This window comes from Populus nigra, chromosome 5 (genome assembly GCF_951802175.1).
Source record: "Populus nigra chromosome 5, ddPopNigr1.1, whole genome shotgun sequence".
Lineage (NCBI taxonomy): Eukaryota > Viridiplantae > Streptophyta > Magnoliopsida > Malpighiales > Salicaceae > Populus > Populus nigra.
The window spans coordinates 13768655-13793891 of record NC_084856.1 but is presented as its reverse complement, the minus strand read 5'-3'; the positions used below and the strand labels follow the sequence as shown (position 1 = coordinate 13793891).

Genomic DNA, 25237 nt, shown 5'->3' with positions numbered 1-25237 from the left:
TCCGATTGTTTTTGTGTTTACGATGCAACAAACCTAGTAAAATGTTTGCTAGCAAATTAAATTATGTTTTGTAATACTATATTCACTAAAAAATTAAGTTTAACATACAGTTTTTATGTTTTTTTAATTAAATTTTGTAAAATCCTGTTTGTTTTTGTATTTTAAAAACGCTTTTAAAAATTTTAATTTTTTTCTTTACTTTAAATTAATATTTTTTTGTATTTTCAGATCATTTTAATAAACTAATATCAAAAATATCTTTTTTAAAATAAAAAATTATTTTAATATATTTATAATAAAAAAATATTTTAAAAAACAATCACAACCATAAATCCAAACACAACTACCAAACAGTCTTTCTAAGTGCTATTGATGCAAGACTTGGACTTTTGGCTAAGATGCCTTGATGATGTTAAACCTGTGAAAAGTAGAGGCATCCTCTTTAGCAAGGCGGACATTTTTCTGGGAGGTGACGCTAGATTTTAATTTAGCGAAGTGGGCATGGTTTGAAGCCTGAGAAAATTCTGGTTGGTCACCTGCGCGGCTGCGCCTCCACTTCATGAACCGGGACATGGTGGAGAAAAGGGTAAACAATCTGCGTGGATGCAGAGAAGGCATCTGTCCATCATTTACGGGAGGAAAACGGATTTAGGTCGGTAGCAAATCAATAATCAGCAGAAATGGAAGTCTAAGAAAAAATAAAAGAGTGTTCTCCAGTTCCAGGAAATACTACCAATTTAATCCGCGGCTATTTTAATAAAAAATTTAAAGTGTAAAATAAAAAGCAATTTAATTAAATAAATTAATAACTATTTATATAAAATAACTAAAAATTTTTTGAAAAAATTAAATAATGAATACAGATCAAGATATTCAATTATATAAAATGAGACATTCACCTGATTGTATTTACTGAACTTATTTATTTAAATCAATAAAAGATAAATCCATCTAATTAAATAAATCGATAACTATTTATGTAAATAAATAAAATAATTATTCGCAATAAACAACAAAAAAATAGAAAAAATCGAGTGATGAATACAGATCAAGATATTCAATCACATAAAATGAGATATTTACCCGATTAATTTTATTGAATTTATTTATTTAAATCAATAAAAGATAAATCCACATCCTAAAAAACTCATATCTTAAACAATAAATACATATGAAACTGACTGAATAAACCCACACAATAAAAATTATTATGCAAGGTCAAACACTTTAGCAATATTATTTAAAAATGATTTTTTTTTATTTTAAAAAATAAACTTCATTTATATAAAAATTATAGATGAATTAGAATAATATCTTGAAAAATCAAACAGAAATTGAATAACTAAAAAAAACTTATATTAAAAAAAGGCATACAAAACCCGTGATCTAGGTTATAAGACTATGATAAATCCATAGAAAAACCTTAAAGATAATCACAAAAGTACCAATATTAAAAAAGTAATGTAGAATAATAAGATTGTACGAAACTAAATCCCTAACAAATTAAATGTTGAAAGATTTAAACTAGAAAAAAAAATCAATTACACAAAAAATATATAAAAAATAAGAGTGAAAAAAAACATTAATTAGAGAGTTACAAATTTTCAATTGGAGGGTTAAATTGAATTGAAAAGTAGTTTAATAAAAGGGAAAAAAAAGGTCAAACTGAAAAAAATAAAGGAACAATAAATTGATTAAAGGATGAAATGAAAAGCCAAAAAAAACTTCAACAAAATGCAAAGGAGATCATTTTTTTTTAAATGAGGAGCGAAATGAAAAACAAAACATATGAGAAATTGCAATTAAATGACTAAATTAAAAAAAATCTATAAAAGGAATAAAAATGAAATTAGAAATTAAAAGAATGAGAATTGAAATGAAAAAAAAAGCCATACGAGAAATTGTAATTGAAGAACTAAATTGAAAAAAAAAACTTTTATAAATAAAAAAGGTAGGAAATAAGAAATTAAAAGAACGAGAACTGAAATTGAAATGTAAGAAACAAAGAGCACAATGTTGTACATTACCTGTCAGAAGAGAGCAAATAAAAGGGGAAAATCAAACAACTACAGATGACAATTCGACCACCGTAAGTTGTCACGCGCCACTCCACATGGAAGAGGACACGGTGAAACATCTATCCAGTTTTGGCTACTGGGTGATGTCACACATGCCGCCTAAATGGTGTGGATGCCACACACTCACTGGCAACATACGTCAATAGTTTTTCTCATTAAAAAAATTGAAAACAACATGAAAAAATCAAAATGCCCATCATGACCTTAACAATTACATAAAATACCCGTATAAAAGTACAAAAATACCCCAAATACAAAGCTTATATTTGGCCTTTTCAAGGTTAAAGATATACTTTCATTGTACATGGATACTTGAAAACCCTAAAAAACCCTTATCCAATAACCCAATAATATTTATATCCTGGGGGCAAGTGAATATTTTTACTGTTAAAAAGTTTACTAAAAATTAAAAAAATCTTAGTTATTAATTTTAAATTTTATTGACTTTAAAAATAAAGAAGTATTTTTATTATGCTTAAAATTTTTAAAAGATGTAAACAATTTTTAGAATCTTTTAATGATCAATGAGCTACTGAAAAAAAAAAAATCAAAAAACCCCTCTTTAAATGCTTTATCTTTTTCCATTCAAAGGTAAGATGGTAATTTTATTAATTAATTTACAGTAAACTTTTGTTAGTAACATGCATGGAACATTAGCTTTTTTTTTCTATTTTTCCAAGGCTGTAAACAGTATTAGTAATCCTAGATTCGTGTCGTTATTGTTGGTTTGGTTTACCTTTTTCTTTTCCCTGGTTAGTTTTGCCCCCTTCACAGTCAAATCTATATTTAGTTATGTTATTATTGAAAAGTTGATTTTACTGTTCTTACATTCCCTATGTTAGTTATATATTAGACATGCTGGTAATTTTTATACATGTTTCTTACAAAAAAAAAAAAACCATGAATTTAAAATTTATCACATATTAGATGGTGTATTTTTAGAAAAATACCGAACAGTGATCAGTGGCGAAGCCAAAACATTTATAATGAGAGGACAAATTACTAACGAATACTTGATATTATATACTATATATCATGTGTTATATATAGAGAAATCAATTTAAAATGCATGTACTAACTCATGTCAAACAAAATTAATTTAAGAATATTTTTAAAATGAAAAAACTTATATTATAATTATTCTTTTCGAGTTTTTATATTTTGAAATTACATAATAATGACTTCATTCTTAATTTCATTAAAGATATTCTTTCTCAATATATACAATTAAACTTTCATTCATCTATTTCTAAATCTTTTAGGGACTAGTGAAATTATTGGCAACAATTCTATGTTGACTTGTTGTTTTATATAAGTGGGTTAAATATAAATATTAATAGATATTTTAAATTTTTTTTATAATGTCCCTAATATTTTGAGTTGTTCAGTACTTCATTTTTAATCACTAGTAAGTTGATCACCATCATTTTTCATATGAAATTCATAACAAAATACATATTAATTCATCAAAACTCATTTCAATTCATATTCATATGTATATAATATTATCCATACACATATTAATTTAACAAATCTTTAAATTATCATAAACTCTAACATTTTTAATAACTAATTATTAAGGAACAAAACTAAAATTAAACAATGGAATAAATAGAAAAAATGAAGGAAACTCACCTAAAACATAAATCTTACTTACTTAACTAATTAATAGTTTAGGACTTGAAGAGGAATTTTAGAGAAGGAAGAGAGGTAAGAACAATAATTCAAAAAAAAAAAGAAGCTTGGATCAATTAGTAGTTAATAAAGAAAATTAAACTTATTAAGTTATTATATTAAAATTCTAATATAAAAAATATTTAGAAAAATTAAATCTTCATTTGCACATTAAATCAATAAAAAAAAGCACATCAAGAACATTGCACTTTGATTCCTGAAATTCAAAATCTAGAATTATAACATGATAAATTAAATTAGAAGATATAAAATAAAAAAATAGTATTTTTACCATATATTTTCAATAAATACATCAATTTATGAACTAATTATCATCCGTTGTTAGATGCAATTTTCCACCAAATTCTACAAAATAAAAGATTAAACATGTTAGAATAAAAATACTTTAATTAATAAATCATAAAATAAAAGGTGTAACTTAGCAAAATCAATTCAATTCTATAGCACATGATGATTTAACAGAATTTAAAATCTCTACTGTTAACTCTCTAGTGTTAAAATCAAAGGAAATTAGATGTTAGTTTTTTTACGACAAATCACATCGAACTGAAGAAGAAATCATGTTGTCAAAAAAGAAATCACTCTTTACTGCTATAACACATGATGATTTAACAGAATTTAGAAACATTGAGAAATCAAAAACATGTCAAAGAAAATCTTACTGCAAAGAACTGAAGAAGGGTGCTTAGATGGATTACTGTTAAGGCTTGGTCACTTGAGGGTGTTGCTAGGATGCTAGATCTGGAGATGTCTAGCACTGAAAGGTTTTCCTGCTAGATTTGGTTAACGTCTTCATTCACTACCACAGAAGGTTTTCCTGAACACGAGATCTAAGCCTAAGCTCGTTGGACTTGCTAATGGAACCTCTTTCGAGATGCGAAGAATAGCCCTAGTCTGGTAGCAGAGTTAAGTGGAGGAGAAGAAAGACAAGCAATACATAAAGGAAGAGCTCTAGGGTTTGTTTAACGAAGATAATGGCTCACCATCGCTAGAATATGGTGATGAGTCTGTCTGATGACTGATGAAGATCTTGAAATAGGGTGTGGAGTGTGGATTGAGGACTGAGGAGCTGTGGTGGTGTGTCTGTGTCTCTAAATTTTTAGAGGGAAAAGGCGATTGTGCTAAGGTAGTCTGTTAGGGTTAATGACTTAATGAGTTATTGTCTATTAGAAAGTTTTTTTTTAATTTCTAAACCGAACTAGTTCGGTTCAGGTTGCTCGGTTTAAAAATTATAAAACTGAAAACCAAACCAAACTAAATATTTTTTAAAATATTTTAATCCGTTTAATTGAACTAGATATTTTTTTATTTTTTTTACTGACTCCTAAATATATCCTAAATATAGATGCGCGGAGCCACTAAAAAAGAGAGCGCAAGGCAAAGCCAGTTGCTCAACTGCCCAAAGCTTATTTTCAAGCTATTGCGCCATAGTAATTCTTACATGACGCTCAACTCCATTAAAGCGCATGCAAAATTGAGTTACGTCGAACACATCAACGCCCGCATTTTGTGTTATATCATTGAATTATTTTATGATTTCCATAGATTGATTGTTGATTATTATAAATTTTTAATCTGTTTTGGAGAAATTGTTTACGGCAATCTGACCCATTCACTGCCTCCTGACCTCCTCAATCTTTGCCCATTTTGAATCTCAAGGCACTACTACACCTATTGGATTCCAACCATTCTTCTTCTCTTCTCTTCTCTTCATTGGTACTTCAAAAGTCGATAGAACATATTGGTGTCTCGTTGTTGCTGGAAAATACAGGTTAATCGTTCAAAATGGACCACTGCATTCTGGATATGGAGTCTCCTCCTATAAACAAATTTGTAGAATCACTCAGAAGCCCTCTCCTGCCATCTACGGATTATTTTAATCTTGGTGTCTTGCTGGATTCAATCTCTTAGATTAATCTACTCGGTGCATGCATATAATAGGTAGTTTCCTGTACTTTTCTTCTCTTTGATTAGTGATTAAACTTGCCGTCGCATACACCAGAGCTGCTTTATCATCCGAGACCACACCAACCATGATAGATTTTATAAATTATGACTCGAGAGTTTCGAAGATGGATAGGAAAAACTAACCCCAAATGCATTATGGGCACTCGAGTCTCTCTGTGACTCTTTCCCTTGAGACTGGTAACAACATGGGATTGGGGGTGAAGACGCTTCGAGCTTATATTAAAATTCAGAGAAATGTTCTTCGAGGCAAGTTCGTTAAACTGCAATTGCTGAACAAAGCCGTTTACTTTGTAAGAAGTTCCATACCTTGAAGGCTTACAAACTAGTTTATTATAACCTATCATCGCTTCTGATTCTGAGTCGTTTCGATGACTACATATATTAGAGGATCAGTTCTCACTACAGATGCTTAAATGCTCATGTTTTATGGAGATCTTGCTGAGGGACAGCTCCAGAGGCGCACTAATTGTCAAAAAAGAAGCTAAAATACTGATGCTAAACATGGCAATGGAGGAACGTCAATTTAAAAGATAATATATGCAGCAATCATAAACGTGCAGGTTACAATATCTTTACCTGGTCAGAATGAAGCTTTAATCAAGCAGTGTACAATCATATTATATTAATGAAAACAAAATTGCCACATTCAAGGTGAGGAGAACGCGTCAAGAGGGTCCAGCCACTTTTGTTGGTATTCTGACGCCATGTTTTCTTGGTCTAAGCTGGTTGCAGCCAGAGCTTGGAAAGCTTTCTTGACCTTGTTTACGCTCTTATGGTGGCGGATACGTTTCAGAATAACATCTTTCTCCATGGCATGAACTGCTGGTTTTAAATGAAGCTGGTTGCTGATAGGGTTAGTGAGTACTTGGTTGTCTTCGACTTCTCGGTGGTTAAGATTCAATTTCTCGTTTTCCGAGAAAGATTGCGGGGCTTTAGAAACCACGAAAGACATTGTTTTTGGAGATGGATAGATGAAGGAGAGTAAGAAGTGTCCCATGTCCTCTCTCTATAAATAAAGTGAGTGTTGAGGTTACGGTGGGAGCTTCCTTTTGTTTTGTTTAGTGGTTTGCTTCGACATAAATCAGTGGGTGTTGCATTTTGGTGGTAGTGGCGGCTAGCCAACTTGACACGAAGAATTAAGCTGTAATTGGTGAAAGCCAAATCATTTATCTGTCAATTCATGACCAATTTTTCATTTATTTTACAACTGTTTTAATTAAATACATATTTTTTAAATTTACTTTAAATTGCAACAACAAAAGCTACCCAAAGACACTTATTCTCTTGGGCGAAAGGCTTAGTTAGAAACAATACAGTACTTGCGGTTTCGTGAATGGCAAAGAGTAACTTAAAACAAAGATCTTATGAAGCAAAACGTCTTTTGACGCTGGGCTTTTTCTCCCGTTTTAAAAATAACTCTTTTCATCCCAAGAAACGACTCTTTTGGTTTTAAAAAAATAAATCAATCTCAACGTGTTTTGAAATACCTATTCAAGAATACATAACACCAAGTAACAAATCCTTTCATATACATATATATATATATATATATATATATATATATATATATATATATATATATATAAAATTCTTTGCTATGCATAATTAGTTGAGCGAGATTTGTTCAATCAATCATACAATTCCTAGAAGCCAAAAACACCATATTAGGAGCAGCATATCAGATAACAACATATCATCCGTAATCCATGCTTCTAATGAAGATCCATCAACTTCTCCCTTTTCCATTCTATCATGCCTCCGCAAGCACAAGCGATTTGGTAGAATGCTAAGCTTGGTACAGTTTTTTCTTGGAAGATGTTTTGTGAGAGAATCTGCCAATTAACTTATCAGTTGAGTGAACGTGAGAAACTCGTATTAAATGTCTGGCAACTTGATCAATGACAATATGTTTCATACGAGACTAGTGAAATACTGGATTAGCACAAAGATATGTGGCCCTAACATTATCATAATAATAAATAGTTGGAGCTCAGGATAATGGAAAACCAAGTTCTTAAATAAGCTGGGTTAGCCAATTAACTTCCGCAGTGGTAGACGCAATGGCCGGATATTATACTTCATTGGAAGATCTTGCAACAATAAGTTGTTTTTTTTAAGCTCCAACATATTGGAATATTGGTACCAGGGAAGACAACATAAGCCGAGGTGGATGTTTTGTCATCAGTGTTATTAGCCCAATCTATGTCAGCAAGGCATGGAGAGATCATGTAGATGGTTCTTTGTTAAAAAATAATCCTAATCAATAGTGCCCCTTAATATATCTTAATATCCTCTTGACAACATCCCAATGAAAGATGGATGGTTTGTGCATATATTAAGAGAGTATATTAACAACAAATATAATGCCAGGACAAGCCCGACTTTAGAGCATGCTACAACGCCATCAGGGTTCTTTTTTAATCTATGCACTTATTTACATCGAATATATATATATATATATATATAAAGAAAGAAAGAAAGAAAAGAAACCTTTTTTTTCTGTTTAATATATATTAAACAACTCTTCTCATACATGACAAGGGGCGAAACCGGGAAAGACAAGCAGGGACTCGAGCCCTGCAAATATTTTAGATTTTTTATTATTATTTAGTGTTTATATAAAAAATAATATAGTATTATTTTATTTTAAATAAATAAATTTTTTAATAATAAATTATATCTCGAGTTTTTACCTTTTTTTTATTAACTAATTCTAGCTCCGCCCTGTATATGACCGACTGCACTTTAGCCATATACATTTTATTATAAATATTACATTGAGCAACAATTGTTGATCCATCGATAAATCTCCATCTTCCATTATCAAAATAATTGTAATATTCGGAGGCAATATCCAAGGCATGAATAGAAAGCAAATTCAAACATAAAGTCTTATACATAAGACACATACTTCAAATTCAATGTACACCTTGTTCTTGTCTTTAATCTTTATACAAACATTCATTGACTTGTAGGTTCGTTGAACATATAGTCAAATTGGATAATTAAATGAATCTAAAAGATTAAATAAAAGATTAGACCTAACGACTAAGGGTTTTATATCTAGCAAAAGTTGGTAGATATTGAGAGGAAAATGAGGATAATTACACTTATAAAAATAATAAAGAAAACATTAAATCATGACAGTGTATAGCTATTAAAAAGCAATAAAACTTGTTAAAAATAGATTATGCAACAGATAAAACATTGAGTCATAAAGAAAGATAAATCACAAAACATATATCTTGACAAAAAATATTGTACCAAAGTTTGTTTGACGGAAAAAATATTGGAAACTTTATTTTAAAACATTGTTAATGAACACATTTAAAGTCAAATTAAAAGTAATGTTCACTCACTTATGAGGTTAAAACTTTGTTTGAATTTGTTCTCCAACAATAGTTTTTTAACATGGAACATTAATATTATTCAAACAAATTATGGATGAATGAGAAATTAATCTAAAAAAACCCTTGGTTGACATGTTTTTATGAAACCTAAAAACTATATTCCAAATAGAAAAGAAACAAGATTTTCTTATTGTTTGTATAGTGAAAAGATGAAGAATTAAAATTGGGTCCGAAAGGTACCTAAGATTTTAGGGGAAAAAGGACCTAAGTAAAGTGGGTTGCAGGCTTAAACTACATACATGCGCTTCGAGCCGAGCCCGAGCTTGAATTTGTGGTAAACTAATTTGTTTTGACTACAAAATAGTTATTTTTTTACTACCAACCTATTTTGGACTTGAGTTTGAGTTTTATAATTCTTTGGCCAATGAAGAATTATTTTTTATTAGTCTTTTAGTATGTTCAACTCATATATAAAGAGTTTGAACTATTAGTCTTCTTCTTCATCAACTTGAATAATTTTACACATAAAAAATGTCAAAATTAAAGCCAAAATTTTCAGGTTTAATATTGTTTTATGATAGACAATTAAGGCTGACAATGAAGCTATTATGGTAAATTATCATAATTCATTTTATATTAGTTTTGGTTAAAAATCCACTATAAAGGGGGCTGAATGAAGAGTTTCTACACAGATTTTACAGCTCTTCTGCACATCAATTTTCCTGTTTGTTTTTCCTCCTACTCTAGAGCTTATGTTTAATATTTATAGAGTTATTTTTTAGAAATAATTTTTTTTAAAGTTTGTGGATCTTGTTTATAGGTGTATCTAAACAAGATAATATTATAGGGATCTAAGAAACTGATGGCATACATCATATTTGCACTAAGTGAGGAGGAATGAAGCATTAAGGATAAAAAAATGATGATTGACAACAACTTATATTCAACTTGATCAGATTTTAAGAGCTTCAACAAGTATTTTACATTGTTTTAGTTTAAGTTCAATATTTTCTATGCTTAGTATGTATGCTAGGATCTTGTTATATCTCTTTACAAGTTTGATTATATGCTTAATATGCATGCTAATATTTTGATTTGATATCAATTGCAAGTTCACATACTCAAATTAAAATTGCATGAATATAAACTAAATAATTATAATCACTGCTCTAATCTTTGGATAGTAATCTTAATGCTTTATGTAAATTAGTTTTTGTTTAGATTATTATTCCATGTGCAAACTAGATAATTCTTAAAAAGGTCATTAATAACTTTAAGTTTAAGCTTAACTTTTATTCAGTTTACTATATTCATGTTATTTTGAATCATATTGTATTGATGCATATTATATATCCTTTTGAACTAAGTAATTAAAATAATGTTTAATTCTACTAACTAATATTTGTTTAGTTTCTACATGTAATTCTGCAATCTTATATGATATGTTATGCTAATTGTTTAATTCGATTAAATAATTTTCTATCAGTATGATGCATGTTAAAGGTATACAACTTTAATAAAATCTTGCATAGTTAGAAACTTTTGATTTTTTACCTTTTGTAGTTGATATACTTAGTTATACAATTTTTTAGTTGTTTATTTTTTGTATGTAAGAAGCTAAAATTCTAATTATAACTTTTTGGCTATTGTTTATTTAGAATAACAAAGACATCAACTTATGAATTGACTGTCTTAACCAATGTTGCTTCGACAATTATTACTTTAGTAGGGACGACTTCACTATCACCTTTTACAAAACATGTTGAGAAACTTGAAAAGTTTAATGGATTGGGCTTTACGAAGAGGTACCATAAAATATTGCTCTATCTAACCACCTTGAACTTGGTTAAGTTCTTGACTGAAGAAGTGCCAAAGCTATAAGAAAATGAATATGATCTCGCCATTGTGGTAGTTATGGACACATGGAATCACAATGATTTTATATACAAGAACTACATATTGAATGGATTTAGTAATAAAATATATAATATGTATAGTTTAATAAAAAGTTCAAAGGTATTGTAAGAAACTTTGGATAAAAAATGCAAGGCTGAGAATGCTGGTATAAAAAAAATTCATAGTCAACAATTTTATATATTTCAAGATGGTTGATTCATGAACTATTATTTAAGTTCAAGATTTTTAGCTCATATTGTATGATATTCATGCTGAAGGAATGGTTCTATGTGAATATTTTCAAATAGCTACAATTATTAAAAAATGACCACCATTTAAAAAAGACTTCAAGAACTACTTTAACTATAAGCACAAAGAAATGAGAGTTGAAGGCATCATTTTGAGGTTAAGGATAAAAAAGATAACAAATTATTTGAAAGAATAGCTAACTCTTTTAGTATGATTGATGCGATCCAAACAACACCAAGAGATTCATTGGAGATTCTAATTGGTTTAATGATAAAACTTAGAGCTAAATTGGTTAAAGAGGCTTTCAATGGACTTTTTTAAAACACATGATATTATGTGGACTTCAAGAAAATATTAAATAATGAAAAAAAATCCTTATTAGACTTAGGATTCTTTCTAGTATAAATACTCTTTTGTAGAGACTTGGTCCTCATATCCTTCCAATCCATTTGTATCCTCCATAAATAAAAATAGTCATTTTCAAAGTAAAAAATCTACATTTAAGTAGTACAATAAGTATTTTTCTAAAAATAAGAAAAAATAGTCTTGCATAAAATCTTCAAACTTTGAATTTGGACTTAGAGAAGTTACATTGCCCAAATAAAGACCTTTTCCATACGAAGAAATATTTTTCATGTCAGTTTGGATGCTTTGGAAGTAAGTTGGTCTTGTTTCTTCACAAAACCTGTTTACTGGCAGAATTTATAAGTTGTCTTAGAAAAATCATATCTCTCTCATATGAGCTCCTTTTCTGTTGAAAATTGGTAGGTTGATAAGGCTTGGATTCAGGAATCCAAAAAATTAAGTTTTCATCAAATAAACTTCTCTAACTCAAGATATTCAAGTCGGGATTGCCGAATACGAGATTTTTCTTTAAATGTTGCAATTTTCATGCACTTTCTTTTTTATTTTTCTTAACATATATTTATAGAAATGTATAGATGTTAGCTTCCTTTTTAATCCTTTAACACCATTAGACTTGATTCCTTGTTGATGAAAAGGTTAGTTTTTATTGTAATAAAAAGCATAGGTGGTGAAAGTCTAACATGCAAAGATACAACAACATATAGAAAAAAAGAATGAGTAATATACATTTAAAGCTAATAGAAGATGCAAACTAGTAAGGTTTGAACTAGGAGACTGAGTTTAGGTGCATACGAGGAAGGAAAGGTTTCCTGAATAAAAAAGATCAAAATTGATGCTTCGATGAGATAATCCTTCCCATATCATTGAGAGGATTAATGACATTTTCTATAAAGTGGATCTACCAGGTAAGTATAGTGTTAGTGTTAGTGTTAGTGTTAGTGTTACATTCAATGTCTTCAATATCTCTTTATTTGATGTAGGTAATGATTTGAAGATGAATTCTTTCAAAGAGAGAGAGATACAATCTAAGCAACACTGAGAGATATGTTAGAGGTTCCGATTGGTCTAGTGATAAGATTTAGAGCTAAGAGGTTTAAAGAGACTTTTAATGGACTTCTTCAAGACACATGGGCTAAGATGGAATTCAAGAAGATATTAAATACTGAAAAACAAGCTTTGATTAATTTAATTCATGTTCAAGAAAGACATGTTGGTAGGCATTCAAACATTATAAAAAGATTGAAATAAGAATATTAAAATATATCAATCTTGACCTTTCACTATTATTTTGATCATAACTAGAGATATATAAAGAATGTTAATGCAATTTTGGTTGAACTGGAAACTAGACATCTATAGATTTTTATTGATATATGATAGGCCTTCTAGTTCATTAAGAAGAAAAAGAACCATATGTTTTAAGTTGAACTTTGATTTTGCCAACTAATTATAAAAACAACTTTAGTATTATTTAAATTAGTTGGATTATTGTTTTATTTATCTTTTAGTTATTATTAGGTATTTTAGAGATATTAGGATCTTTATTTAAATTTGAGTTCATTTTATTATTATTATTTATCAAGTTTATCCATATTGATTAGGGACATCCTATTAGACTTTGGATTCCTTATAGTAGAAATATAATTTTGTAAAGACTTTTTAACGTTAATTAGACTATTTTTAATAAAGAAATTAACATTTTTACTATCTTTTGTGTGATTGAGTCATTCTCTTACTAAGTTATTAATTGAACTTGCAAACTCTTCGAATGATTGATCAACATCATTGTGATTTTATACTACTCATTCATGTCTTTTTATCGGCGTAGGGTGTGAGTGATCATGACATATAACTTTGGTTCTCCAATGCAAGTTTTTGTTAGGTTAAATTGCAAACTATTCAAATATAATTTTAGTGTATCTTTGAAGGTGTCCATATTAATGGAATTTAAAGTAAACATCATAAAACAAGTGGTGAAGTCCTATGGTCATGAAAAGGAGAGGAATTGTTATGAAGTTCACTGGAAAAGTTTTTATTTATAGCAAGAGTACACACTTTGACAAGGGTTGCATGAACAAAAATCAATAAGGAAACTCTAAAAAAGGTAGGACTACTCAAGCTAATACTATTAAGGTTCATCACCTCACAAATAGAGTTTTGAAAATGGAGTTTTGAAAATGAATTTATCTATTGTTGTTTTCAATGTCAACTTGATTAACAATCCTCTGTAGTAGTGAGTTGACATTAGTACCGTAAAACATGTATGTATCGAGAGAGAAAAAATTTCACTTCCAAAGAAGTGAATACAGAACACTTATATATGATAAATTCATCAACCTCCAAGGTATTAGATGTTGGGAAGGTTATACTAAAGATGACTTATGAAAATCTTCTCACCTTAACAATGTACTTTGTCACACCCGACATGGTGATGACCTTAAAAAAAAAATCTATCATCTTTTTCTTTGATGGGAAGAGGTTTAATCTTATAGAAAAACAAGGCATAAGAAAGAGTATTTATGCACAGTTTTACATACATTGTACAAGTTTTATATACCTGATGTCTTAGTTTATTTTCCAATGTTTTTCCTCTTTATTTTTTCTCATACTTTAAAGCTTAAGTTTAGCCTATATGGAGAGATTTTTTTAATAATATTTTCTTGAGCTTATAAACTTTGTTTATAAGTGGATCTAAATAAGGTGGTGGTGTTTAAATCCTAGAAGGCTGATTAAATATATCGTATTTGCACTAAATAAGATGTAATAAAACTTTAAAAATAAATGATTGATTCTTGATAACAACTTATATTAAACTTAATCAAATTCCAAGAATTTCAACAAGTAAGTATTCCATGTTATTTTAGTTTTAAGTTAAATATTTTGCATTCTTAGTATGCATGTTAAGATCTTGTTTATATCTCCTTGTAAATTTGGTTATATATGTAATATGCATGCTAGTATTTTGATTTGATACTTGTTAAAACAAAAAAAAAAATTAAAAAAACTATAAATAATAAAGAAAGAAGAAACAATTTTTTTTTTGTAGTTGAATATTCCCGTTTTGATATTAGTTAATAGCTGACTTTCTAATAATATATATATATATATATAGGAAAATAAATAACTAAAAAAACCACCAGGACTGCATAATTGGGATCATGATGTCCATGCATTTTATCTTTATCTACCTCCAATTGTAAACTTATCTTCAATCTACGATTTACCAGGTGGCTAGAGCCTCTTGGCTGGAGAAACAGGAGGATGAAAATCTTTCTAGGAGCCGACAGAGAAATGCTTCTGTCCTTGAGACTTGAGCTTCATTTTCTGTGCATGGTGGAGATACGTGTAGTTGGTGGAGACTTCGGCATCACAACTTGCAAAAATGGATTTATCTACTGTGTCTTTCCTTGGATTCACCGAGGAAGACAAGTTCTACTCTTCTCGTATGCAATCCGACCGCAACATAGTAACAAATGGCCTGTCTTTTCACTGTTTGGATCATTATCATCAACTCTCTTTTCTTCCCATTAACATCATCATCCTGGTTAAATTCCTTTCTCTTTATTATTCCACATTGTATTTAATTAGTTTAGATTACAAATAGTGCTGCTTAATTTATTCATTGAAGTAATAATAGAAAGGGTTATGTATTGATGAAAAATATAAGCCTAGAAAACCTTCTTACGGGTTTATCCTAAAATAAAGATCAATTATATGAGATTATACCCTTGTTTATTATTATTATGGTTGTGGTTATTTTTTAAAGCTTGTATTATTTAAAAATACATTAAATTTTTTTAAAAAAAAATTTTATTGTTGACATTAATACATAAAAACAGTTTAAAAAATATAATTTAAAGTAAAAAAATTAATTATTTTACAAATATAAAAATAAACTTTCTCTATTTTTAGTGTTTTCAAATCATTTTTAAGTGCTGATATTAAAAGGAATTTCAAAAAATAAAAAAAATATTATTTTAATATATTATAATATAAAAAAATTATTTAAAAACTAATTAGAAACACACTTTTCAAAGGACTCTTCATCAAGGGAGCGTCCATGGTATTTTGGTCCAAATTCCCAAGCTAAAGACAATGGGCAGAAAAGCTTGTTTCAAATATCAAAACTAGGGGCATATTAAAGGGGAATTTCTTTCGCTGTCCGCTATCCTTCAATGTTGAGACTTTGACTGTGTGGTAATTAATATTTGAGATTTTTGTTTATTTTGTAATTAGTTAAGTATCCGTGTTACACTGCAGGTAACATTCTAGATTAATTTTTAACGTAAAGAGAAAGGTATGAATTTGTTTTCAATTATTTATAGTTTTGTACTTATAGTTTATAGTTTTTATTGCTTCTTGAGTCTTTATATTATTGTGTTGCGTTGTTAAGTGATTATTTTTTTATTTGTTATGAATTAATTCAATAAAAAATCAAAATAAAATAATTTCCTCTCACACATATAATAGATTATTTTGAGATCAAAATTTATCCAAATCATCATGAAAACCATCCTTCCTATTTTCTACCTATAACTTTCGACTGAAATAATCAAGTGGCCATACTTTTCTATGTACGCAGGTCTTATGCTGCTAAAACAACCATGTTCATGATCAAAATCGCCAACCTCCTCAAATATATTTTCGTCTGTAAACTTCTTTGCAGGTGAAATAACTCATCTCACATGCCTTCTATCTAGTTCACATTAATATTTTAAAAAAATCTATTTATGAGACACATAAAAAATCAAATAAAATTTTTGAAGGGACGTTCTAAAAAGAAGGGTAAGATGTGAATGGGTTGAAAGATTAAGATTTTATGCCTGCCCAACAAACACAAACCCAAGTGAACATGGTTTTTATTTCAATTGCTTAAAGGGTAAATGATACATCATTAATACTCATTTTTGTTAATTTAATGGACAACACGTCGCCTACCTAAGCAGTCATCTACCTATAACTTTTTCAAATCAACGAAGGTTGCTTAAGTGATCAGAAAATCGAGTTCAAATTTTTTGATCCTAAAAACCTATATCTCAACTATTTTCTCACTCACGAACATGAAAAAAAAAACCTATGGGCCTCTAAAAACCGACTTATAACAATGAAACATATTTTAATCGCCCTAAAAACTCAAAATCATATTAAATTTAAAATTCTTTTTTAGGTTTGATCAACTTTTTTAACATAATTAAAGGTACAAACCACTTATGTTAAATTTCCCTCTTAAAGACAAATCAATAGACACAACCATTAAAATTCTTAATGGCTAAAATCTAGCCACCCAAGAGTTTTCTCTCTTCTCAATTTTTCTTAAGAATTTCTCTCTCATCTCTCAACTTATAGGAATTTTACAATAAAGTTTAGGATCAAAATATAATAACCAAAAAGAAAAGGGATGAATTATGCAAAAATTTAAACTTGAGGGATCAAATGGAACTTTTGTGCACCTTTTGTGAAAAAAAATGCTTCGTTTCTTCTTTTATATCAATTTTAGTCCTTAATCTCTCAATTTTTTTTAACTAAAAGCTAAAACTCTATTTCATAAAATTAGTGATGAATTTAATATTAAAACATTTAATAACACATAAAAAAGCAAAAGGAAATAGCTTAAAACATACTTTAGTGCATGAAACCATGGAAACATAACTTTGAAACATGAAATCAGGAAAAAAAAGGTTTAATGATCGAATTGTAAACTATGCAAACTATAAGGACCAAAATATGAAAATTTTACAAAAAATAACAGTGAATTAACAATGAATTGTGAGTGTGTATATAGTATTTTGTGCCCTGATTTGATATAGTTTTGTTTTTTTAATGATTTTATGTTATTTTATAATTTACAAGCAAGGAACATCCTTTAAGACTTTAATAATTAAATACATTGACATAAGTACATTATATTGTAAAGAATAAATTAAAAGAATCGAATGCTTCTATTTTTCTTTTTACACATGTTTTCCCTATATGTTACTATATGAAATCATAAAACAAAAGCATCTCTTATGTGAAGCAATAGATATAAAGATTCAAAAACTCACGATCAAATCAATCATTCCCAAGAAAGCTAAATTCAAGCTTTGAGCTTGACATAATGATAACTTATACTGAAACACCAAGAATATGAGTAACCGAAAAAAACCTCACCTAACACTTATAAAGAGACACTAACGAGAAGTATGGAAGATGCCATGAAACTTGATCAATTTTTGGATAAGTCAAAGTAATTCAATAAAGAGCAAAAAAGTATAAGCAAAACCTTACACACATAATAATAATAATAATTGTTGAAATCAAAGTCTATAAAAAAATTTAAATACAAGCTAAATAACCCTCTTTATAATACATAAAAACATCGTAAACAATGCTAGAAAAATAACAAGAGTTAAAAAAAATCTTAAATCAACTAGAAAATTAACACAATTCATGTATAGTAGGTTTTGGACCTTATTTCAAGGCCATTCGAATGTTTTATTGTCCTAAAATTTCAACACAATATAAAACAAGACCTCTGAAAACTTCTGGTAAATTTTCATCTCGATCCATTAGGTGGATTGAAATTTATTCTTGTTAGTGTAAAACTATGTGTTAGGAAAAAAGAAAGTCTAAAACCGCATCTAGTGTCCTTAAATGATAACGAAACCTTTCTGACAAGAAAATCCACAAAACAAAAGGAAACACAAGTTGCTGACAAGAAAACTCTTGCCAAAATAATCTAAATTGTTACCACCTATGTTTTCCTTGAAGAAAAAAAAATCCTTGCTAAATTAAAGGTCCATAAATCATAAGAAAATAAATAGTAAAACTCGTAGAACAACTTTTAGTGTGATTTCAAACATATTATGTTTCTCTCGTTTGGATGAATTATTGAGCCTATCATATATGAATAAAAAGCTTGAGATTCTTAGTTTTCAGCCCAACTAAAATAGCAATAAAATTCCTCATATAGCTTCAAAAATGTCCTAAAAGTATGAAAAGGTCTAGTCTAAAATATTTGTAACTTGTTAACTCAAATATCCAGAATCAGCCTAATTAATTCTTTTTGAATTCTCTTAGTTTTAGACCTTATCATAGGCCTAGTTGGTACCTCTAAAGAATTACTTTGGTGATGCTCGTTGATTTGCATCAATCTCATAAGATAAGTGAAAAAGTAAAACCTATAAAATGAAAAATTGGTAAACAATCAATTAGCATTACAATTAAAAGTTCTAATATAATAAAATTACTTTATATATTCTCTTATCAATCGGTTTTTTTTTATGAAAAATGGACAACATTATATTGAGTTAGAGAATATGGTTCACATGGCTACTAAGATAGAGATGTAATTCAAAAGAAAAGGCAGTACATACCAAAGATGTAATTCATGTTCTTTTTCAACTTAGAGGCCGAATTATAGAAGAGAGGAGGCTACTCATTCAAAATCAAAACACTATAAGAAGCAAAATCGAACTATCTAAATATATAAAAGGATTCAACCACTATTGTCCAAGGTAAAACTGAAACTGAAACTAATCATAATCATGATATTAAGTGTTTCAAGTGTTTGGGTAATGGACATATAGCTTTATAATATCCAAAAAAAGTGTTATCATTATAAGAGAACATAGAAAATTAGATTTAAAAGTGACAAATCAAACGAGTATAAGATGTCACCACTTAAAGATTGTAGTGATGTTGAGTATCCAATTTATGGAGAGGCTTTGATGATTATGAGATCACTTAATGTTCATATTAGGGATGTAGTATGATTATTGATAATGGAAGTTGTGCTAATGTTGTTAGTGCTACACTTGTTATGAAATTATGTTTGAACATTTTTAAACATGAAAAACCTTATAGACTTCAATGGTTGAATGAATGTTGTGAAGTAAGAGTTACTAAACATGTTTTGAATTATTATTTTTTTGGAAAGTATAAGGATAAGGTTTTATATGATGTGGTTCCTATACATGCTACTTATTTATTGTTAGGGCATCCTTGATAATTTGATAGAAAAGCCAAGTAGGATGAGTTTAAGAACAAATATTCTCTTAAAAATGATGAAAAAACTTTCACTTTGTACCAATATCACCTAGACATGTTTATAAAGATCAATTAAAGTTGAGAAAATAAGGTGAAGTTGAAAGTACAAAACAATCATGTAAGGATGTGAGGAAGAATGAAAATAATGAAAGCTTTAGAAAGAAAATTCGGTCAAAGTAAAGAAAAGTAGGGATTTCATCAAGAGAGAATAAAAGAAAAAAAAGAGAGAGAAGAAAGAAAGTGTGAGAAAATAAGAGTGTGGAAAAAAAAAACAAGTTAGTTTTTATGTAAAAAAGAATGAGATTAAGAAAGTTTATTTTTCTGACATGTCTATGATTTTACTTGTGTATATAGAGACATATTTTAACACTAATGAACTTGATCCTTGTATTCCTAATGTTTATATTATTTTTTATAGTAAGATTATGAGGATATTTTCCCCAATGAAATTTCTAATAGGTTTCCACCTATTAAATGAATTGAACATCTAAAAGGATAAGGGAAGCTGAACAATCAGCATGCCAAATCAATTGAGTTAATAGAAACATTCCTATAAGTGATAAATATAAGTAAGGTAAGGAAAATGTAATGGTTAATGCATTATCGTGAATGTATTTACTTCTTTCAACTTTAAATTCTATATTATTAGGTTTGAGTATGTGAAAGATTTATATAATAATGATATTGATTTCAACCAGGTTTATAAACTATGTGAGAATTCAATATTTGAAAAATTTTATAGGTTAAACGGTTATTTATTAACGAAAAAAATATGTGTATATCTAATTATTATATGCGTGAACTGCTTATTCGTGAAGCTCATAGGAGTGGTTTAATGACATATTTTAGGGTTGTTAAGACTTTAGATATTTTGCATGAGCACTTTTATTGGCCTAAGATGAAAAGAAATATGCAAAGAATTTATGATAAGTTCTTAAAATATAGACAAATTAAGTCTAAAGTTCTATCTCATGGTTTCTATACTCTTTTACCAATACCTAAGAAAGCTTGGTTGATATATCTATGGATTTTGTTGTAAGGTTGTCTGGGTCAAAAAGGTGTAGGGATTTTATTTTTGTTGTTGTAGATAGATTTTTTAAAATAGCACATTTTATATCTTGTTATAAAACTAATGATGCAACTAACATAATAAACTTATTCTCTATAGAGATAGTTAGGCTTTATAGGGTTCCTAGAAGTATTTTTTTTTTAATCATGATGTTAAATTTCTTAACTATTTTTCAAAGGTTTTGTGGGATAAGTTGGAAACTAAATTGTTATTTTCTATTACTTGTCATCTACAAATAAATAATCAAACTGAATTAGTTAATAGGACTTTAACTAAATTATTAAGAACTATATCATTTAAAAGGATTTGAAGAATTAGAAAGATTGCTTTATGTTTGTCGAATTTGTATATAATAAAAGTTTGCATTATACTACTGCTTATTCACCTTTTTGAAATTGTTTATGGCTTTAATCCTTTAACTCATTTGGATTTTCCTCTGCCTATTGATGAAAGGGTAAATCTTGATGGCAATAGAAAAGCACAGGTAGTAAAGGCTCTCCATGAAAATATATTTTAGCAAATATAGAAAAAGAATGAGCAATATGCATTCAAAGCTAACAAGGGCTGAAAAAAAGTTATCTTTGAACCAGGTGATTGAATTTGAGTATGTATGTGTAAAGAGAGGTTTCCTAAACGTATAAGATCTAAGTTGATGCTAAGAACAGATGGTTTATTCCAAATTCTTAAAAGAATTAATGACAATACCTACAAAGTGGATCTACTAAGTGATTATGATGTTAATGCTACTTTTAATATCTCTAATCTCTCTTTGTTTGATGTAGGGAAAGATTTAAGATCAAATTCTTTTGAGGAGAGAGAAGATGATGCAATCTAAACTACACCAAAGAATACATTAGAAGTTTTAAATGGGCTAATTACAATATCAAAGGCAAAAAAAAGCTTAAAAACGCATTTAATAGGCTTTTTTAAAGCATTTAGGTAAAGGTGATTTTCAATAAGGCTACATCTTCAATAAGTAACGATTATACCTTAGTCAATTTAATCTATATATAAAAGGGGTATGATCTATTTGCTTTATGGGCTTATTTTTCATAATGCATAACTTTACGTTATCAAGAATATTTTTTATCCGACCGTTGGATCAAGATGAAATTAATTTTATAGAAGATTTTGGATTCCTTTTGTGTGTGTGTGTGTGTGTGTGTGTGGGGTTTCCTATTCGGAATGAGATAGAGTAAAAAAAGACGGTGTTAATGTTCGGCTTAAGATTCAAGAGGCGATTCAAGAGGCATGTTATCTACTATCGCGGAATCAATCCCTACCAAGGGAAGGCTTTTCCCCCACAAATTTGGCGACTGAAATCATGAATGTGTTCTTCATCAGTGTTGTAATTGTGTTGTAATTGTGTTGTAAACAACAAATTCAATTCTGAAAAAAGTAGAGTCTTTCCTCAGATGGCAATCTACAAATCCAAACAAAAAGCCTAAATCAATTAACCATGAACTATAATTTTGTCGATTGACCAAGTCAAAGTCGGTTCTGCCTCTTATTACACCCAAAATCTGTCACCTGTTGTTCCTTTTAGAAGCACCCTTGTTTTAACACCACCAATTATCCCTTTTTTACCGTTGAAGAACCTGATAATAACATGAAATCATAAATCCATTATCCTTTTTAAGTTTAACACAGCCTGGTGGCCTAATTCGTGTCCTAAGCTAGCTACCCTATTGACTATAATTTCCAAAAACAAAAATAGTCTGCATGGCAAGCATGGCTGGAATATAATAACCTAATTAGATAAACTGTAATTTTAACCGAGTAGCTGCAAAAAAGATGTCAATCTGCTAGCAACAAAAAGAAAATGGGCCTGCCACTAATTCCAGTTTCATAGACAGTCAGGAATAAACTCATAATCCTCTCCTCTTTAGGCCTTTTTGTTTACTCTTTGCTCTCGGATTTCATCATACCTGGCTACCCTCTTTATTCTCTGTTTGTGAATATCATACAAAGCTTCTTTTTATTTTTCTATAGTTGTTCTTCTTTCACCTTATTTACAGCTAATCGAAACATAAACTCTTTAATGCTAAAGAAAGGTTCAAGAAAAGCGAGCTCATCAAGAGGAGCGCGCATCTTCTCTGAAGACATTAGCGTGCATAAATTTAGCAGAATCAAGAACACAAACCTTCTTGAAGACGACGATGACATTTACAATACAAGAAATAGACAAGATCAGTTCTTAACAAATTCCAACTCGAGCTCGCCTTATAATGATCGTTCTTCTTCCTCTCCAATGGACAAGTCTCCGTGGTCCTCTCAGACGAACGTCAACGTTCCTTTTGAAGACAATGATGATAATTCCTCTCCTAATGTGCTAATGGGATCCCTAGTACGTGAAGAAGGTCATATTTATTCCTTGGCTACATCTGGTGATGTTCTGTATACAGGTTCTGATAGCAAGAATATTAGGGTTTGGAGGAATCAGAAGGAGTTTGCGGGTTTTAAATCGAATAGTGGATTGGTTAAAGCAATTGTGATATCTGGTGAAAGAATATTTACAGGCCATCAAGATGGTAAAATAAGGGTATGGAAGGTATCTTCCAAGGATCCAAGTGTTCATAAACGTGTAGGCACCTTACCAACCATGAAGGATTACATCAAGAACTCGATGAAAACAGGTAATTATTTTGAAGTTAGACGTCATAAGAATTCGGTATGGTTCAGACACTATGACGCAATTTCATGTCTTAGCTTAAGCGAAGATAAGACATTTCTTTATTCATCATCATGGGACAAGACCTTCAAAGTTTGGAGAATTTCCAATTCCAGATGCATTGAATCAGTCATTGCTCATGATGATTCTGTTAATTCAATCGTAGCCGGATACGATGGTCTAGTCTTCACAGGATCAGCAGATGGAACTGTCAAGGTTTGGAGGAGAGAATTACAAGGGAAAGGAACCAAACATTTCTTTTCACAAACGTTGCTGAAACAAGAATGTGCCGTTACAGCAGTGGCAGTTAATCCTGATACCACAGTTGTCTATTGTGGCTCATCAGATGGGCTTGTTAACTTCTGGGGGCGTGAAAACCATTTATCTCATGGTGGTGTTTTAAGAGGTCATAAATTGGCCGTGCTGTGCTTGATTACAGCAGGGAACCTTGTGCTTAGTGGCTCAGCTGATATGGGAATATGTGTGTGGAGGAGAATGGGAATTGATCACACGTGCTTGTCATTGTTAACAGGCCACAATGGACCTGTTAAGTGCTTGGCAGCAGAGAGAGATGACGAGTCAGCGTCCAGCGGGAGGCGATGGATTTTGTATAGTGGTAGTCTAGATAAATCTGTGAAGATGTGGAGAGTATCTGAAAACTCACCTCCAATGGCGTGGAAAGGATGCGCTAGCAGTGCTCCTATCGCCATACCAAGCTCACTGCCAGCAGCTCCAAGCTTCCCATCTCAGAGCAGGGTTAACGATGTACAGAATTAAAGGAAACAAAAGGGTTTGACTGCTTGCTTGTTCGTGTCTAAATGTAATTTGTTACCTTTCATTATCTGGTGGCGGATTTGGGTTTTATTAGTTTTTCCTTAGAAACTGAAAGCTGAAAAAATGAAATTGCAAATTCTCATTTCTTATCCCGCAATTTGAAGAACACAAGTGTTAGTGCCCATGTTCTTGTACGCACAGAGCTTGTGAAATACCCACTTCATTTGTTATTGCAGTTCAATCACATGAAAAAAAAAATTGATTTGTGGTCATGCTGTTGAGTTTTTACAGATTGCTTTCCTTTATTCTTTTTTCCTCTGTTATCTTCTGCTTGCAACTTCCATCAAATCAAAAAAAGTGTGATTTCATAAGTAATACAATTGCTTAAGAAAAGGAGGAAAGAATCTAGCAGAGCATTGTCAGTACTGAAAGCTACTGTTAGAAATTCTACCTCTGATGAGTTTCTGCTCCTTGTTTTGAAGCTTGATGTATGATTGATGTATTAAAGGGATGGTTTTCGGATAAACTGTGTAGGAACTAAGAAGTGTGAGCCAAACTATGTAAATGTTTGAAGATTCCTTACCACCGAAAGTATATTTGATAGTGAACTTGATAGAATCTTTTGTTAATTAAAGCTCGAGAAACTTCAATGCCGAGGAATTATATTTATTTTTCCTAGCTATTTCATTTTGTGGTCTAGACTATGATAATCTCATGAGCTTTTAAAGTTTTTTTATGATAATTTTTTTGTTTTCAAATTTTTTTGATGTGGTATATTAAAAATAAATTTTAAAAAAATAATTTTAATATATTTTTAAATAAAAAATAATTTATAATATATTATTACCACGATGATGAATAAAGATCTTAAAGAAATCATTTGTTCCTGTAATTCTAAAACATGATTAATTACTCCCATCTATTTATTCAAGTCCATCTATATCAATATTTTTTTATTATCAATCGTCTGAACATAATAGTAATTCTCTCAATCATGAAACATGTCTCCATCAAAAAAACATTAATTTAAGAAATATATTATAAAAATATTTACACCATGATTTCCAACATCAATCAATCTATAATAACCTCA

The 25237-nt window shown here is 29.6% G+C and overlaps 1 protein-coding gene and 1 long non-coding RNA gene across 2 annotated transcripts; one reads left to right on the top strand and one right to left on the bottom strand.

The window, feature by feature from the left end:
- Positions 1–538: 538 nt before the first annotated feature.
- LOC133693440 (uncharacterized) lies at positions 539–4907 on the bottom strand. The gene is made up of 3 exons (XR_009842128.1): positions 4436–4907; positions 2028–2204; positions 539–618 (listed from the first exon to the last, which is right to left on the bottom strand). It is a non-coding gene; the product is annotated as an uncharacterized LOC133693440 (long non-coding RNA).
- A 17833-nt stretch (positions 4908–22740) lies between these two features.
- LOC133694423 (protein JINGUBANG-like) lies at positions 22741–24211 on the top strand. The gene has a single exon (XM_062115922.1). It carries the CDS (start codon positions 22741–22743, stop codon positions 24145–24147), a length of 1407 nt encoding a protein of 468 aa, XP_061971906.1. The 3' UTR covers positions 24148–24211.
- The last annotated feature ends 1026 nt before the right edge of the window (positions 24212–25237 follow it).